Here is a 16,975-nt window from a genome sequence, read left to right as displayed (position 1 = left end):
AACAAGTTTTAAATTTTTTTTGAAAAATTAAAAAAATTAAGAATTGTAAATTTTCATGACCATATTTGGAATCAGCATGTAAAATGCATTAAAATGAGTACAAACAAGCCTAATATTGGTTCAGTGGTTCTTAAGATAGCTCTTGATATTTTGAGAAAATATTTTATGTTGAAGCCTATAATGGCTAGCTCGCAGAGCTTTAATGGAATCAGCATTGCAAACATGATGAGTGCAACCAAGAAAGTACATGATCTCTTGTCTGAATTTCTTATTTTATTGCCCGAGTTGGTTTTATAATAATCATACTGTGCAAGGTGCATACTAGTATTGTTAGCATGTATTTTAAGTTGTATAAGAAATGTAAATTATTGTACAGATAAAGCCAAATAAATATGAAAGACACATATTTGTATGATAGTTTGTTATTTCATATTATTTGATATTCTATAACATTGAATTTATTAAAATATTTACAATCTATTCACTCCAGTTTTCCAACAAGAAATTGTTTAAATCTGAAGGGTTGTTTTTGTAAAGATCACAGTTCACCACATTGTACAGTCCAACCTCTCTTATCCAGCCATGATGGGACCAAGCATTGGCAGAATAAGTGAAAAATATGCATATAAGTAGGGATGACCAATGAACCATCAACTTGATTAGAACACTCCCATAGGCATGCAGGGAGCTCAACTGTGCACTGCTTGCACAGACATTTATAAATTGAGCTCATTCTTTTATTTTTCATAATTTTTCTGTAAAAATTGGAGATGTTAATGCCAATTATGTTTCGTAACTATCCTGCAAATTACAGCAACATAACTTATTTGTTTTTTCTGTAAGTGTGAGTCAAAATTGGTCCATCGCCACAGTGCGCTTAATTGCCAGTGGCCAAATGCAGCACTGCTCAGAATGGCACAAAATATTCAGATGAATAAGATCAGGTGAACACCTTGACCTACTGAGTTGTAATTTGGCAGAGTTGTCGTTATTACCTCTATCATACCCTCTGTAAAAAGGTTAAAAAAATGGACAAGTAGATCTCGAGTTAAAAATTAAATCACCAGCTTCCCTTTGGAATTTCCATATACCTTTCGAATCATGTTAAATAGACACCTTTCTGAACATAAATATGAAGTTTTGTGCTCATTTGATGAATTGTTCACCTGATCTCAACCCTAAACATTTTCTTATATTTATACCATCTGCACTGACTTGCTGCTATACACGCACAGGAGCTGTACTTTTAAAATATGCGCCTAATCAATAATGAGTCTTTCACTCCATTGTTAAAGTACTGTGCTCCCTGTAGCATATGGAGTGACCAGGTCCTAGAGTGTGATGGTTTTGTAGCAGATGACAGTATTCATTCAAGCCTATCAAGGTCAGTTATTAGCCACTTGCTGAATGGCTGGGCATTATCAGCTATCAAAGAGATACCTTATGCTGCTGCCAATCACAATAGAGGTTAAACATTTTGTTAAAACCCCAGAAGTGATATCAGGACAAAGCTGTGCATGTTAGTACTTGATTGTTTGGATTCCTATGTTAAAAATCCCTTGTAGTACATTAGTATTTTTCTTATGTCTAGTGTATATTGTTGTGGAAAAAAGTTCACCTGGACTTTTGATTTTGTGCCACTTCGGCCATTATGGATGATTTTGAGCAAATGTTTTCTAAAAGCATGATTTCAGTGCTTCGGTTTGAAGAAATACTTAATGCTATTGACTAGTAAAGTGCCATTTCATAAGAAACCCTTTGATACTTTCACAATATGCTTGTTTCATGTTTGCATATATATATTAAAATAAAGAAATATAAAAAGGTAAATATATGCTTATACCAATTTTGCTCACATTGCTATTTTTAGACTTTGTCAATTTATTTCGTTCCAATGACCGGTCAGAATGGGAAACTTTGAAAATTCATAATTCGAAAAGTTTTTGACCGATTTTGACAATTTAACCACCAAAATACTTCTGTTGATGAGTTCTTTCCAGAAAACAATCTTTTGTAGCAATAGGGGCAACATGAAATTATGATGGTCATCCCTAATATAAGTAAATATGTATTGAATGTCCAAAGTATAAAAACTGGGACAACAAAGGATTATTCCATAATGGCTGGAAACTGATGATGCTAATCATTTTGATACAGCCTGTATTGTTTAGATTCCCTCTTTCAAAATGTCACCATTCACTGTAAAAGTGGAACTTTTTGTGGAATGTTAATTTTCGCGCTCAACAAAGCTACCATGAAATTTAAAATGGCCAAATATGTTCTTTTATGCTTAGGTCTACTGTATGTATGAAAATTCAAAATCGCTAAAACAAGCGAAGTTGTTCAAAATTGGTAAAGCGCAAAAAAAATTAAAATTATGCAAAAAGTTCCACTTTTACAGTATGCCACAGTTCATGTCCATTATTATAATTTAGAGAAGGTTGCATCTGTTTTCTGCATAGAGGCCATGGCAGCTTTCATTACATCTTCTGATTGCACCATTGACATATTCCACACACGCTGTATAAAGAAAAAACAGCAATGAAAGAAAACAATTAACAATGGACTAAGGCTTTGAGGCTTTCATGCCTGACTTTTATAGTATGCCACAGTTCATGTCCATTATAATTTAGAGAAAGTTGCATCTGTTTTCTGCATAGAGGCCATGGCAGCTTTCATCATATCTTCTGATTGCAACATTGACATGTTCCAGACACGCTGTGTAAAGAAAAACGGCAATGAAAGAAAAGAATTAACAATGGAGTAAGGCTTGAAGGAGCATGGTCCAAAAATACACCCCAAAAATATACCAAATTTGACAAAGAAATCCAAAAATTTACTATTTTTTTATTATTTTGCTTCAACATTACAGTAAATTTGCACACATTTTACTAAAAATCAGTTGGTAAAAATTTGCAAAAACACTTCATCTCTGAAAATTGCGACCCAAAGTTAAATGTCTGAAAATGCATTGTCTGCATACCCGGTCTGCATATCCCCACCAATCCCCCATTCCATTAAAGGGGCATTTCGTGATCCACAGCCTCATCCCCACTTTTCTCCAAAAAGTTGAGATTTTTATATCACTGGAAACCTCTGGCTACATAATGTTTATGTACAAAATATTTCTTGCAGATTAATTAGTTTAGCAAAGATATCGTGAAATTTGAATTTCGTTCTGGTGCACCAGAACGTAATTACAACGTGTTGTCTATGGAGCAATGTAATACACATAATCATGCATAACTCGCATAAGCATAATATCGGAATCAACTGAAATTTTGGGAATATGCTTTTTCGTGGATATGTACTGAAAAATGTCATAAAAAGAGGATGCTAGGATCACGAAATACTCCTTTAAGTAACCCCACTCAGGAGCATGATAGACAGCTTTGTCAGTCAAAATTAATAGGTAAATTTTCCCGGGAAAATTGTCTGGACATGTGACAACCATGGGCAGACATATTAGCATTATGGAATGTGACCCCGAGCATAGCGTGTGGTCTTCCAATGTATATGAATAGGAAGAATTCCTCCTTTTATGCAAAATAAGTAACTTGTCGCAAGTTAATAATATTATGGTAAGAGTTTCCATAGATAAATATTCTTTTCCGTAGGTAGATATTTTTGAAATTACGTTTTGATGATATTGTGAAGAAATTAAGATTGCATGATATTCAATAAATTTGCAATGCACGAATTTCTATCGAAATTACGGCCAAGAATACTATTCCAATTCAAAATTACTAAGACTTGAATAGCGAGGTCACCACCGGGGGTCAGGGATCAGGCTCGAGGTTACACTCACATTGATATGCATTGGTCACGTGTCCAGAAAATTTTCCAGTGAAAATATACACATTAATGTTGACTGTTTGTGGATTCTCTCCATACATAATGCCGGTCGATCCTTCATGTAATTATTTCATGTAATCTAACCCTAATCCTAACCCTAACCCTAATCATAACCCTAATCCTAACCCTAACCCTAATCCTAACCCTAAACTAACCCTAACCTTAACCCTAACCCTAATTTCGTGTAAAATTATATGAAGGAATAACCATAATGCCACAGTTCATGTCCATTATAATTTGGAGAAAGTTGCATCTGTTTTCTGCATAGAGGCCATGGTAGCTTTCATTACATTGCTTGAAATAAGCTAAAATCTTCATGGACCATTTGGTTCCTTGGGTTTGAAATCTGCGAGTCCTCATCAGTTTACAGGACAGGCAAGAGGAGCCAACAATCGAGCTTATTACTCTGATTGAAACCGACTGTAACAAGCAAGGTCTTTCATCATGGCTCATCTACGGTACCCACCTTTTCCAGATGAGCTACTGAGAGAGGGGATTTGATTTTTTTTGTTCTGTGGAGATTTGAACCCAGGACCTCTAACCAGTGTGCCATGCTGCTCCCTAACACTAATCAATAAAATCATCAATCAATCAACTAATCAATCAATTCCTTACATCAATTAATCAATTACTTACCACATGATCCAAGCCATCATTAACTGAGTGGTCCCTTGAATACACTAAGCTAGACTTTGTCCCTTGTACCGCTACTGGACTTTTTGATGCAATCACTTTGGCTAGCTCCATTGCACCATCCATCAAGGCTTCCTTATCTGGGAAAATGCGACTGTTGGCAAAAATGGCATAAAAAGAAGTACAGTAAAACCTCATTATAACGAAATCTGATACAAGAAAAACCCTGTTATAAAGAAGTATTTTTCCAGAACCAAGATACAAAATTCTTTTGTTATTTATTGTTTTTACAACCCTGATATAACGAAATTTGGATATAAAGAACTAATTTCTCTGTCCCTGACAACTTCGTTATAATGAGTTTCCACTGTACTTATAAAACAATGAAAATTGATGTCATCATATAGAAAAACATTTTAGTTCCACACATAGAAAACATTTTAGTTATATGACTCTTGAATGACTTTTGAAAGGAATGTTAAAAACATCACTTTTTATATATCCTTTATAGAACCCAACATTTAAAGTTTTTTAAACATTTTCTGCAAATGTTACATGTTTGCTGGGATTTTACAAACAAGATCAGTTATGTGGCTTATTATGCAAATCTAACACTATACCTGAACAACCAGCTATTTAGGTCAGATGCGTTCGACTGCCCGATGCACCTGGTTACATGAACATATTCCACACAGCAGCTATGCATGAATCAACAATGGTGCATCCTCAAGAATATTGCACCCTCTCCTCCCCATGTATGAGTTTTTGGATGACAGAATTTGCTATTGACTTTGTATGCAACAGTCTATGATGGTGATTCAATCCTGAAAAAATGAGCACCATCTTGTATCAGTCTTACCTGACTAGTCCTACTTCTTTAGCCTCTTCAGAGGGTAGTGCTCTTCCTGTGTACGCCAATTCCCTTACTAAACTGTCATTGCCTACAATTTTAGGAAACCTCTGCAATGTCCCAAGATCTGCAGCTATACCTATATCAACTTCCTAAACAGATAAACAAATAAAAAGATGTAAAATCAAGTATCAGGTGTCTGAAGCCACACAGTAACTAAAACGCAGGTTGTTTATCCCACCAGCCTGTTTGGCGACAAGAAAGAAAAAGAAAAACCCTGTTTTAAACGCTTTAAAAAGAGGAAAATTATATTGGGCTGAAAATAACAAATAATGTGTAAATTTCAGGAATAAAGAAAGAGGAAATCAGCTAAAAAGAGGACAAGTTTCAGGTCTGAACATGGTATAAGGAAACTACAAATTGCTGCCAAAAAAATAAACATTGGCCCTCCCTGGTAAAAATACAAAATAGCAAATACTGTTTCTCTTCACTTGGGAGGCAGTAACTTACCTTGATTGTGAACCAGGCATCTTTAGTGCACATCCTTATATCACAAGCAGTGATCATATCCACACCCCCGCCTACACAAGCACTGTGTATGGCTGCTATTACTGGCTTCAAACACTGTGGAAAATAACAAATCATAAGAAATGAGTGATAAGGGAGTTGCTTTCTCACTGATAATGACACAAAATATTATGTGTATACTCGGATTGGCAACTGAATGAACATAGTTTGACTAATGCCATGACAAAATGCCCGCAGGAAGGTTACAGGACACAGCATCTGTGGGTAATTATGTGCGTAAAATGACACATCACACATTGCGTTCATTCAAATGCCCATCAAGGTGTAGTGATCAAGGCACCCAAGTTCATGACTCTCTTACACTTCCACAAGACCACACATTTACAATTCCAGTCAGAATGTAAGGTTGCACTCAAATCCACCACCCACATTTACATGTTTTATTTTTCAGTTTCACACTATCCCACTACCCAAATGTAGGTGCCAATACTCAAACTAGAGTCCGAAGTTTACCATTTCTAAAATCCATTTTCTGTGTTGCAAAATTTGTAAATCCATGCCATGAATAAAGTTTAAAATGTATAAACAACAATATTAATATCACAATATAGTGTTCAATATCGCGATCAATATCCTCCCATTGGAATACTCTGGCCGACTATTACGGTGTTTGGAGAGATATAGGGGGTTCATGTATTGGTAATATACCTTTATTTCGGTATTATTAAACAGTATTTTTATCATAAAAATTGACATACACAACTGATGATTGTTTTTAACATTTATATCTCTTATTTTTTAACAATTTTTGTCACATCATACAAAAATGTCACTTTCCGTGTTGTACCTCCGATTGCGTGATTTTCTTCCGTTTTCCGTAAAACGGAAAACTTCGGACTCAAAACACAAACCCATTGTCCCTGAACTTAATACGTAAGACACCATATATAGCATTCTGATATTGATAAAGATTAATCTTTACACCCCACCCCAAGACTAGGCTTTTCCAGTTGAAATCCATTCCCCCTATGGAAGACATGACCTTAATCTTCCACACAGGGAGTGTGAATTTCAAATGGAGTAGGGGTACACATGTACAGCGACTAGGGGCATTTTTGGCCTTTTGGTATATCAATGACCCCCTTTTTTAGGTCAATATGGATGGGTCCTTTTTTGGAAATCTTATTTTTTGGAAAATAGCCCAATTTTGCCTCAATCTAGCCAAAATTTTTGAAATTTTGCCAAAATTTGGGAAAAAATTGGCTAAAAATTTTGGACTTTTGGTATATCGCTGGGTCCACATTTCTTGAAAAATTGGTATATTGATGGGACCACTTTCAAATTCACACTGGCACACCACTACCAAAACCAAAGTGCCCCCCAGGAATCTACATGTATGTTCAATTGTTCATTGATCGACACTCACTCTTTCTATGACTGTATTTGATTCTTGTAACGGTATGATAAATTTACGAAGGACTTCTGCTCTCCTGCCAATATCTTGATCCCCATCTGGTGCCATTATGGTAGCTGCATCCATTAGATCTAGACCTGTTGATTACACAAAAGATTGTGGATATGAAATTGTTCTACAACATTATTCACTCACCATTTTTTAGAGAGATTCGAGTAGACACAAGCTTAGCAGCATTTTGGCTTTTGACAATTAATCAGTTTGTAATACATTTTTGTATGTGTAAGTCTAGATAATATAAGCTTTTGTTATTGTTTGTTATTTTGGACATATATGTTTGTATATGCACGGCCCCAAGGAAGAACAACTTTTGTTGAATTGGGCTTTCCGTGTTGAAATAAAGTCTAATATATAATATATTAATTAGTCTATGGCTGTATGACATAGAAGCATAGGTACAGGGGCGGGGTCAACTCCCTGATGGAAATTTGCCACTTGGGCTTCCGATGCTCCTTCCATATATAGCTGATGTTTCTTCTTCGTCATCCCATTACAATAGCAAATTAGAATTTAATCATAGCATAATGGCAGTAGATATTGTTTTTATTATCATAAAGTTAACTGTACGACTGTACAGTGGAAAGTAGCCTTAATTTCTTACCAGTACCAGGGCCCACCCCAAATGAAATTCATCAAACGATAATCCCAATATTTAGCACATACCTCAGATTTTATAAGAGTAACAACGATTTGCGCCACCCAATCTTACCCACATAAATCACTACTAAAACTAAAAAGGGGGTGTTTAACTTACCAGGGGGGGGGGGTCAACTTACCAGCTGTGAAATTTTTTCCAGCCCCTGACAGAACCACCACCCTACAGTCTGAATCTTCTGCAATCTTTGTAAAGCATTCTTTCATTTCTCTGAAAAAAAGTTTCAAGTATAAATACATGTAAGCAGTATTCTGGTATTTGATATATATATATGTGGCCACATTGACCTCCATATTTCAACTCCTTCCCACCCAATGACCCCCCTTTTTGTTTTACTGAACTCACTCTCACCAAAAGACCTAAATTCAAAAATTTTGGGACAATTTCTAATAATCTTTCACTGAATGACCTCATTTTTGTATAATTTTTCTTCAAATTTTTTTAAATTTTGAAAATTTTGTATCAAATTTTATATCTTGACCAAAAATTTCCCCAGCCTCATAAAAAGACCCCCTTTTTTGGTAAGACTTACTTCAGTTTCACAGAAATACCCCTTTTGGAGCCTTCTCAATGAAAGACACTCCTTTTCCGGTCTATAGGCTCTCACCGAAAGACCCCTAGTTTCAAACTACAGTGTCCGCACATCCCTGTCGCTCTCAAATTCGAGTGCCCCACTCCTCCCGGAAAGAAGATTAGCCTAATGTGATAACTACAGCTATAGTTAACATATGACACTTTTCCTCACATGCACCACTGCATACACTATATGCCTAAACATACCTGAAAAACACCATGTTCATGGCATTCCGTTTCTCTGGTCTATTGAGTTCTACATGGAGGATGTTCTCTTGAGGTGTGGTTACTTTGAGTGTTTCAAACTGATATGACGATGCATCTGATGCCATTCCTCTTGATGTGCTGATAACACTGATATTATGTGCTCCCTTAGGAGCAGCTATATAAATATAAAACAGGATTTTTAGGTAAACTATCAATAATCTTTATTGACCCTAAACCTAAGTCCTGACCCTAACTAAGAACCGTAAAAGGTATTCAATCTTTGAGTTAAATAATGATCAAATCAGGTAAATAATTAATTAGCAAAATATATCCCAGTTGGTAGGATATGATTGGTTGATGCATTCATGTGTCAAACGGCATCGCTCAGAAGTTGAGATTTCAACTCGCTAAGCAACGTTGTAAATGATGAAATTTGGATGAAAGTTATTTTTGATGAGTCAATTGTATCCAATGTATCGTTTGAGTAAAGATTGCTTATTTTTACAATTTAAAATTTTGTTGCAGTGCAATTTTTGCAATTATTTTTGCAATTATTTTTGATGCGATCACCTGTGTTTACTTCTGAACTTCCATTGCTTTACAAGGTGTCATGCTTCAGCGAATCCGACTTCAAATGCAATGGTCTCTAGCCTCGAATGTGAAGCTCATTGGTGAGAAAATCTGTGGCTAGACTTCTCGAGCAAGACAAATCCTGAAACCTTAGGGTATGTTTTGAAAATCTCTGGTCACGCATGTGTTCACTGTGAAACTTGATGACGATTGAATCAGCTAATCAGAACCCCACTTCCATGTTTAAGCTGTGCACGCTCTCATAGTCAAAATGTGAACAAGTGGCGTAATTCTCTGTATTGAGGGTAGACTGAGTCTCAATTCATTTTTGGAAAAATTTTGTATTTTACACTATTTAAATGATCAGGATGAATTTTGATGAAAACGGGCTCCTTGCTGGCCCCCTCTTCTTTTGCTTTCCTGATTTTCTCTTTCATTTTTTGTCGGAGGGGCACTTTTCGCTTTCAGTTTTTGTCAGGGGGAACTCACCCCCTCCTGGCTACGCTACTGATGTAACTGCCTTTTCACAGAGCTTTCATGCATATTGATAAGGCCCTTCGCACTTGATTATTAGTTTCCTGTTTACCGCCCGCGTCCAAAATTGAAAATCTCAAAATAATTAATTATTTTATTTTTATTTCAAATTTTCTCCTTTAAAATAACTTTCAACTACTTCCACTTGCCATTTTCTGACTTTAATGATATCAACAATAATGATGAATAAACAAAGAGTACAACTCTACCTTCACTTATTTATGAAATCAAATATTGTTGTGAAATAATTAAATGCCCGCTCTAGTCAAAACACGTCAATAGTTGCTTGTAATAGTTCAAACTAAATAAAGAAAATAAAAGATAATTAATAATTAATAATTAAAAGTCACCTCATCCCTTTTTCAAAATCTTCAACAGGAAACTAATAATCAAGTGCGAAGGGCCTAATGGGCGTTTCTTTACTTTCTGGTGGTTTTATTCTTACATGTTATAGCTGCCTTGTGGAAATACTCAAGTACAGTGTTATAACCCTAACCCAAACCCTAATGCTAGTTTCATACTACCATGCTGCTTGCCGCTGAGCTGTACGTATGGTGCACGCGCATGCCTTTGTATAGGTATGCCAGGCAAACCTTAATTAACACGTTTGTTAATCAACCAAATTCGCCTAGAACACAATACATATTTTACATAGAAATTTAAAAGAACAGGTAGGTCAAGGAAACCTACATGATGCAGTTTGATGGCAAATTTGAATTCACCTGGCATACCTACTTTGTAGACAAACGGACACAATCAAGGCTTGTCATTGGTTGATACGTCTTGCCGCTTGCCGCAGCGGCAGGAAAGTCTGACAGGGGCATAACCCTAACCAGTGCAGAAGGCAGCTATTACGTGTAAAAATAAAAAACTCTAAAAGTAAAGGAATGCCGATATTTATATGATCGCAATTCGCATGTCATGCATCATGTAGGTATGCCAGGCAAACCTTAATTAACACATTTGTTAATCAACCAAATTTGCCTAGAACACAATACATATTTTACATAGAAATTTAAAAGAACAGGTAGGTCAAGGTCTATACTTCACTTGACCCAAATATATGATTTTTTTATGGTGATGAGACAATTGCACATGGAATTTTAGAGGGATTTTGATAGCAGTTCCATAAAAAAAAAGCTGCTATCATAATGAGACTAAGCAGGGTTCGAATTCGTTAAAAAAATTTGCGTAGCAGTTTTTGGCTAATTCATCATAATCAGGATATTTCCATATACTAAAACACTATAAAAAGTGCTATACAAATGCAAAATTGGGTAGCAGTTACTTCAAAATAAGGAGCAAACTGCTATGCGATACAGCCGAATTCGAACCCTGAGACTAAGATCTAGAAACACCCCCGAAATGCTGTTTTGGGGAATTTTGCCAGCAGAATCTTTTTGATGAAAGTCAATCTTTGACAAGATGTAACTTTGCTACGGAAAGTGCTATGAAAAAAAGGTTTTCAGTTTTGTCTTTCTTTACTCAAGGGCTTTAATTTGATATATAAAATGATGCAGTTTGATGGCAAATTTGAATTCAACTGGCATACCTACAACTACATCATGATCATGTGCATGCATGCGCATGTACAGCAGTCATAGACCTTAAGCATCATATTTTGAGGCGCGGAAAGACACCAAATTGGTGTCGTATGACCTTTGACATTCTTTTGTGGCGAGTGACATGGACATGGTCTTCCAATTCACGCCGAGTGTCCTGACCTTGACAGGCGTGACTATGCTTCAGTGGTCATGAAAGAATTCAAAAGATAACCTCTGCCCCAATAATCCCGAGCTATTATCTGAAACTGCTCCTCGGAAGATGTATCATAAGAACTCAGTCTTCAAATGATAGTCATGTAACGACCAAAAGATAAATTACTGACTATCATGTTGAAGACTGAGTTCCACAGTCCATCCATGAGTCTACCATGTCTACACCAAGGCAAGGGTGAAATTAAGCGGGAGACAGGAGCCGTTTGGCCCCCAGAAACTCTGCAATGGCCCCCGTTTCCATCTCATTTGTAGTTGACCAGGGGACACTTTTATCACAAAACTTGCCCCCTGGATAGTGAACCAAAAACATCAAATTTTAAAGCAAACAGGGCTTATTTAACCCATCCAGCATTATTAGCATATCTTTATTTTTATTGGCCCCTTGGGCTTGGTAATTGGAAGTGGCCCCTGCGTTTCTTCAAATCTTGATGAACCAGGGGCCACTTTTTTCTGCCGAAGTGGCCCCTGGTTCAAGCTCTCTTATTTTCACTCTTGGTCTACACACATGACACATGATCATCACATGAAATAAAAAGGGTGTTGGACAGTATCAACAAAGAAGAAGAAGACATGTACAACATAACAGCACACTCTTAGACACAGACTTTAAGGTACATATTTCGAGGTGCATAACAAACACCAAATTGGTGTCATAACAAACACCAAATTGGTGTCGATGACCTGACCAGGAGGGTGAAAGTGCATATAGGAACAATGCCAAAAACTACGTCACGCCGGTCACGCTATTGTTCGACTTAAACTACATCATTCGCCATTTTGTAAATATTAACGCATGATTGTTGCTTTGAAGTCTGTTGATAGCGCAAGAGCATGCTTTGACCATGCGCAAAAAAATGAATATCATGAAGATGTTTAAGATTGATTCTTAGATGTTTCAAAAATTACCGTCATATTGCATAGATTCATCAAAGAATGGTTTGAAGTACTAACCTTATTTAGTAATTTTAAAAAATCGGGAGAATTTTACAAAATCAATGTTTTTACCTGTCGGTATTACAACTCGTGAAACATATTAGTGATGTGCCGGTGACCTAATCTACTAACCTTTAACGTTTCCTCTATGAACTCTAACCCTCCTGCAATATGGCGCCTATTGTCTAGAGTTAAACTACATCTTTCGGTGTGTTACGTAATACTACGATGCCTATCCCATTATATCGATCCCTGACCTGACATGCATGCATTCTTTTGTCGAGAGTTCACTATGGTCTTTCAATTTGTGCCGAGTGTCCTTGGCAGACTTGACTATGCTTCAGTGGTCATGAAAGGATTCAATAGATAACCTCTGCCCCACTAATCCCCAGCTATTGTCTGAAATTGCACCTCGGAAGATATATTATAACAACTCAGTCCCTCAAATGAAAGTCATATAACGACCAAAAGATAAATGACTGACTATCATTGAGGACTGAGTTCCGCAGTCTACTCTAGCACACTCTGTCACACTGTCATTAATAAGTTTTAAGCTTACTTACACAGCGAAAGGTGACGATAGTTACGAAGCAGAACACGAGACATCGACGATAAAGCCATCTTTTACTGTATCTGAATATTTATAGAAAGCACAAAACACTAGAATTCTGAATTTTCGCAGTGGTTTTGTACTGGGTGTTTCATAAAAACAAATTCACGATTGGTGACCTCCAGGCGACCCTCAATCCTTGACCTACATTTTCCAACCCAAGTTAGAGTAAACGCGTGACTCGTAAACCGGATTCAGTTTCAATCCATACTTCGTTAAAAAAAAAAAATACATGATTATTATCATAAAACTGCGTCAAAAATTTATTTTTATACCTGTGGTAAGGTTTAAAATAAATCTTTTATAAAATAATTCTTTTATAAACCACTTACATAAGTACTAAACTGGATTAACTGTTAACAGTTAGTTATGCTAATCCACTTACAGACTATTTATGTTGACCTTTCCTGACCTTGTAAACAACACATGTCATCCAGCAGTGCTGATTGAGATGGATTCTGCTGCAAGAACGAGCCAGGAAGCCATGGGGCAACAAGAAAGTTTCCTTTCTCCATATTTACTTGGAGCTGGTTTAGCAGTGGGCATCGGTGTATTCTTTCTCAAGCGGCACTGTGGAGGTGGAATATGTCGGAGTTTAGCAACAATGAGGGGGAAAACGGTCATAATAACGGGCTCGAACACAGGCCTTGGAAAGGAAACTGCCCTCGATCTTGCACGCAGAGAAGCACGGGTGATTCTAGCGTGCCGAGATCTTGACAAAGCCGAGAAGGCCGCGGCAGATATTCGACTTCGACTCGGCTCAGGGCAAGGAGATCTTGTTGTCAAAAAGCTCGATCTGGCCTCTCTGAAATCCGTCAATGAGTTCTGTGATGATATATTGAAAACAGAAAACAAAGTTGATGTTCTAGTGAACAATGCAGGAATTTTTCAGTGTCCATTTTGGAAGACTGAAGATGGTTTTGAAATGCAGTTTGGAGTCAACTATCTTGGACATTTTCTGCTAACAAATCGGTTACTTGATCTTCTGAAGAAATCATCGCCCAGTCGTGTTGTCATGGTGTCATCAAAGTTGTACAAACGAGGGAAGATTGACTTTGAAAACCTGAATTCAGAGAAGCAATACAACAAGGAAGCGGCGTACAGCAATAGCAAATTGGCAATGGTACTCTTTGCTCAAGAACTTGCCCGCCAACTTGAAGGTTCAGGAGTCGGTATTTACACCCTTCACCCTGGAGTAGTGAGAACCGAGCTTGGTCGACACTTCCCACCAATCATGCTGCGCTTGGCTTTCCCCTTGATGTGGCTTATTTTCAAGAGTCCTGTTCAAGGTGCACAAACAAACATTTATTGTTCAGTTGCTGAAGAGTTGGAAGGCGTTAGTGGTCGGTACTACGGTGACTGTGCTGAGAAACCTTTTCCTGAAGTAAAAAATGCTGATGAGGCAGTTGCAAAGAAACTTTGGGAGGTCAGCGAGAAGATGACTGGATTGGCTTAACTTACAGAATTAATAAATCGTGAACAGTTGATCATACCCTTAGTTCCTACCAAGAACACACTACTGTATGTAAATAATATTATTATAATTTATAGTCAATAATATTATTATAATAATGTAGTTTCCTCTTTCAGGAGTAATTTTTTTAAAGTGTATGGTATATTCAAAAGCAGTTTGATATTTTGTTTTAGGTAGCGTGAAAGTCGATTCGAGTTTATCGTCCCCCGCCAGCGTCACTTTTTGGAAACCAAAAAACACCAGCGTCAAATTTTCAAAATGCCAAAATAATTCATTATTTTCAAAGTATCGGTGTTTTCACCAGTTTTAGCAATTGGAAACATATATTTTTGTTTGTAAAACATATAAATTTATAACTTGGAACCAAAACCATGCTCTTTTCTAACTTTTCTAATCCCTACCCATATAAAAACATGTTTATAAATAACATGTATGAGTGTGGCTTTAAATCAACACGCATTTTAGGTCAATAATGAAATCTGATGAAATAATAAAAAATGAAAAATGAAAAAGTCACCTCACCAACCCGGGAAAAAAAAGGGACGATAAACTCGGAATTGACTTTCATTGGCCTTATGTGAAAGTCAAGCCTTGAAATAAGTGGGCGCGGGGAGCAAATTTGCTCTCGTAAAGCCACCAATTGCTCCTGGTCCTTGTTAAATTAACATGAACCAGGAGCAATTTTCTGAAACAAATTGCTCCTGGTTCTAATTTTGCACTTGATGCAATAGTGCTGTATTGTATGCAGAAAAGGATTTACTATTTCAAAATTGCTCCTGTTTCTTTAGAAATTGCTCCTGGTTCTTGTAAAATCCCAGTGAACCAGGAGCAATGTTCAAAAACAAATTGCTCCTGGTTCCAGTTTGCTTATTTCAAGGCTTGGTGAAAGTCCAACCAAAAATTGCCTCACATGCACACTGTATACCGTATTTGTTCCATTAACGCTATTCTATTACCCCCTATCAATTCCATGCCATACGGCACGAAATGGCTAATGTGCGTGTAAAAAATTATTTACACAAATAAGGTCTTATCTTTGGAACAGTTTTGATAATTTATCACTTCTCTATCAACAAAACACCTTTTTCCCTAATATAACTACCATTAACATATCATAAAATGGTTTAAAATGTTGGAAACCTGTATATTTTGACCATTTTTAGGCCAAATTTTGCCCTAAAATATCCCAAAAAATGTCCATAAACTTTTTAAATATGGTCCAAAGTAACTTTCGGATTTCTTTTTATTTTATGTAGAAACACGGCAGTGTATTTAAAACTGCATAAAAATGCCACATTGATGTACTCATACACTTCAAAATTGTAAATGAAAATAATTTTTTGATCATATTTGGCTATGAGCTCATTAATTATTCATGAGCTAATATGCATAAAATTTGCATAATTAAATATTAAACTTGTTTTTCTAAAAGCTTAAAGTCCAAGCTTGCCAATGGTATGCCACTTATTGGTTTTTACCCAACCAATAACACTGCAACACACCACTCAAATACATGTATACCACTTTTGTGGGGGTAAATAGAATAGGGTTAACCGCCTAGGGCACTTAACAAAGTCATTTTGGGTGGGTGCATTTTTTTTACATTGTTTTGAAGCCATCAGTACGTAAAATGACGCAAAATAATCATTCATCATCATCAGTGTGTGCCATATTTTTCAGACCATGATTCAGATTTGCATGGGCAGTTAACAAACTAATAAAATTACAGTTTGCTTGTTGTAAAGCCACTGGATGGGTGCTTATAGGGGCATGGGATGAATACGGTACATACCGTACATATACATCTGCATCTGGTAGCAACATTTTCCAGCTTTCCAATGATTTTATATACATTGTATCTATTTTATTAAATCATAATTATATATATATATATATATCCTAGTTGGTCATACATGTATCTACTACTAGTATGCAATGCAATTTGCAATCATATAATACAGAAGTAGAGTAGGCACCTAAATATTAAATTAAAGACAAGCTGTAGCCTGGCATATATAAACTAGCTCTATAGAGTCTCTGCCACTGCCCAATAGCACAAGTAATTTATATGAGGTCTGACGTGCCTCGATATCGGTGCTACGCGCCTCTACTATTTCGACATCGTGATCTGAGGTAACTGACCAAGTTCTAATATAAGCTGGCAGTTGGCATCCAAGATATAACAAGGGAGGTACATGTATCAAGTTTGGTTTGTGTAGGGATTTGCGGTTGCCCAAGAATATGAAAGGGGACCCATATTTACTAATTTTTCATGGGTCCATAAGCTCTTCTTGACTACAT

General features: G+C 36.5%; 3 protein-coding genes across 4 annotated transcripts in view; 2 read left to right on the top strand and 1 right to left on the bottom strand.

Annotated features, from left to right (window-relative positions):
• Nucleotides 1–16,975, top strand: part of LOC140161028 (uncharacterized) — a 125,355-nt gene that overhangs the window by 28,179 nt on the left and 80,201 nt on the right. The window lies entirely within an intron of this gene.
• Nucleotides 2,119–13,334, bottom strand: LOC140160707 (delta(3,5)-Delta(2,4)-dienoyl-CoA isomerase, mitochondrial-like). Of its 2 annotated transcripts, none has more exons than XM_072184107.1 (8): nucleotides 13,154–13,334; nucleotides 8,776–8,950; nucleotides 8,117–8,205; nucleotides 7,293–7,417; nucleotides 5,849–5,962; nucleotides 5,348–5,490; nucleotides 4,492–4,642; nucleotides 2,119–2,520 (listed from the first exon to the last, which is right to left on the bottom strand). In XM_072184107.1, the coding sequence occupies exons 1-8, from the start codon at nucleotides 13,209–13,211 to the stop codon at nucleotides 2,425–2,427; spliced, it is 951 nt and encodes a 316-aa protein (XP_072040208.1). In that variant the 5' UTR covers nucleotides 13,212–13,334; the 3' UTR covers nucleotides 2,119–2,424. The 2 variants fall into 2 exon arrangements, with proteins under 2 accessions (XP_072040208.1, XP_072040135.1); XM_072184034.1 differs by having other exon boundaries at nucleotides 2,119–2,718; nucleotides 13,154–13,333.
• Nucleotides 13,602–14,721, top strand: LOC140160624 (retinol dehydrogenase 14-like). Its single transcript, XM_072183917.1, has one exon. It carries the CDS (start codon nucleotides 13,652–13,654, stop codon nucleotides 14,654–14,656), a length of 1,005 nt encoding a protein of 334 aa, XP_072040018.1. The 5' UTR covers nucleotides 13,602–13,651; the 3' UTR covers nucleotides 14,657–14,721.

This window comes from Amphiura filiformis, chromosome 1 (genome assembly GCF_039555335.1).
Source record: "Amphiura filiformis chromosome 1, Afil_fr2py, whole genome shotgun sequence".
Lineage (NCBI taxonomy): Eukaryota > Metazoa > Echinodermata > Ophiuroidea > Amphilepidida > Amphiuridae > Amphiura > Amphiura filiformis.
Note: the sequence above shows the minus strand (reverse complement) of the source record. Positions and strands in the feature narration are given on the sequence as shown.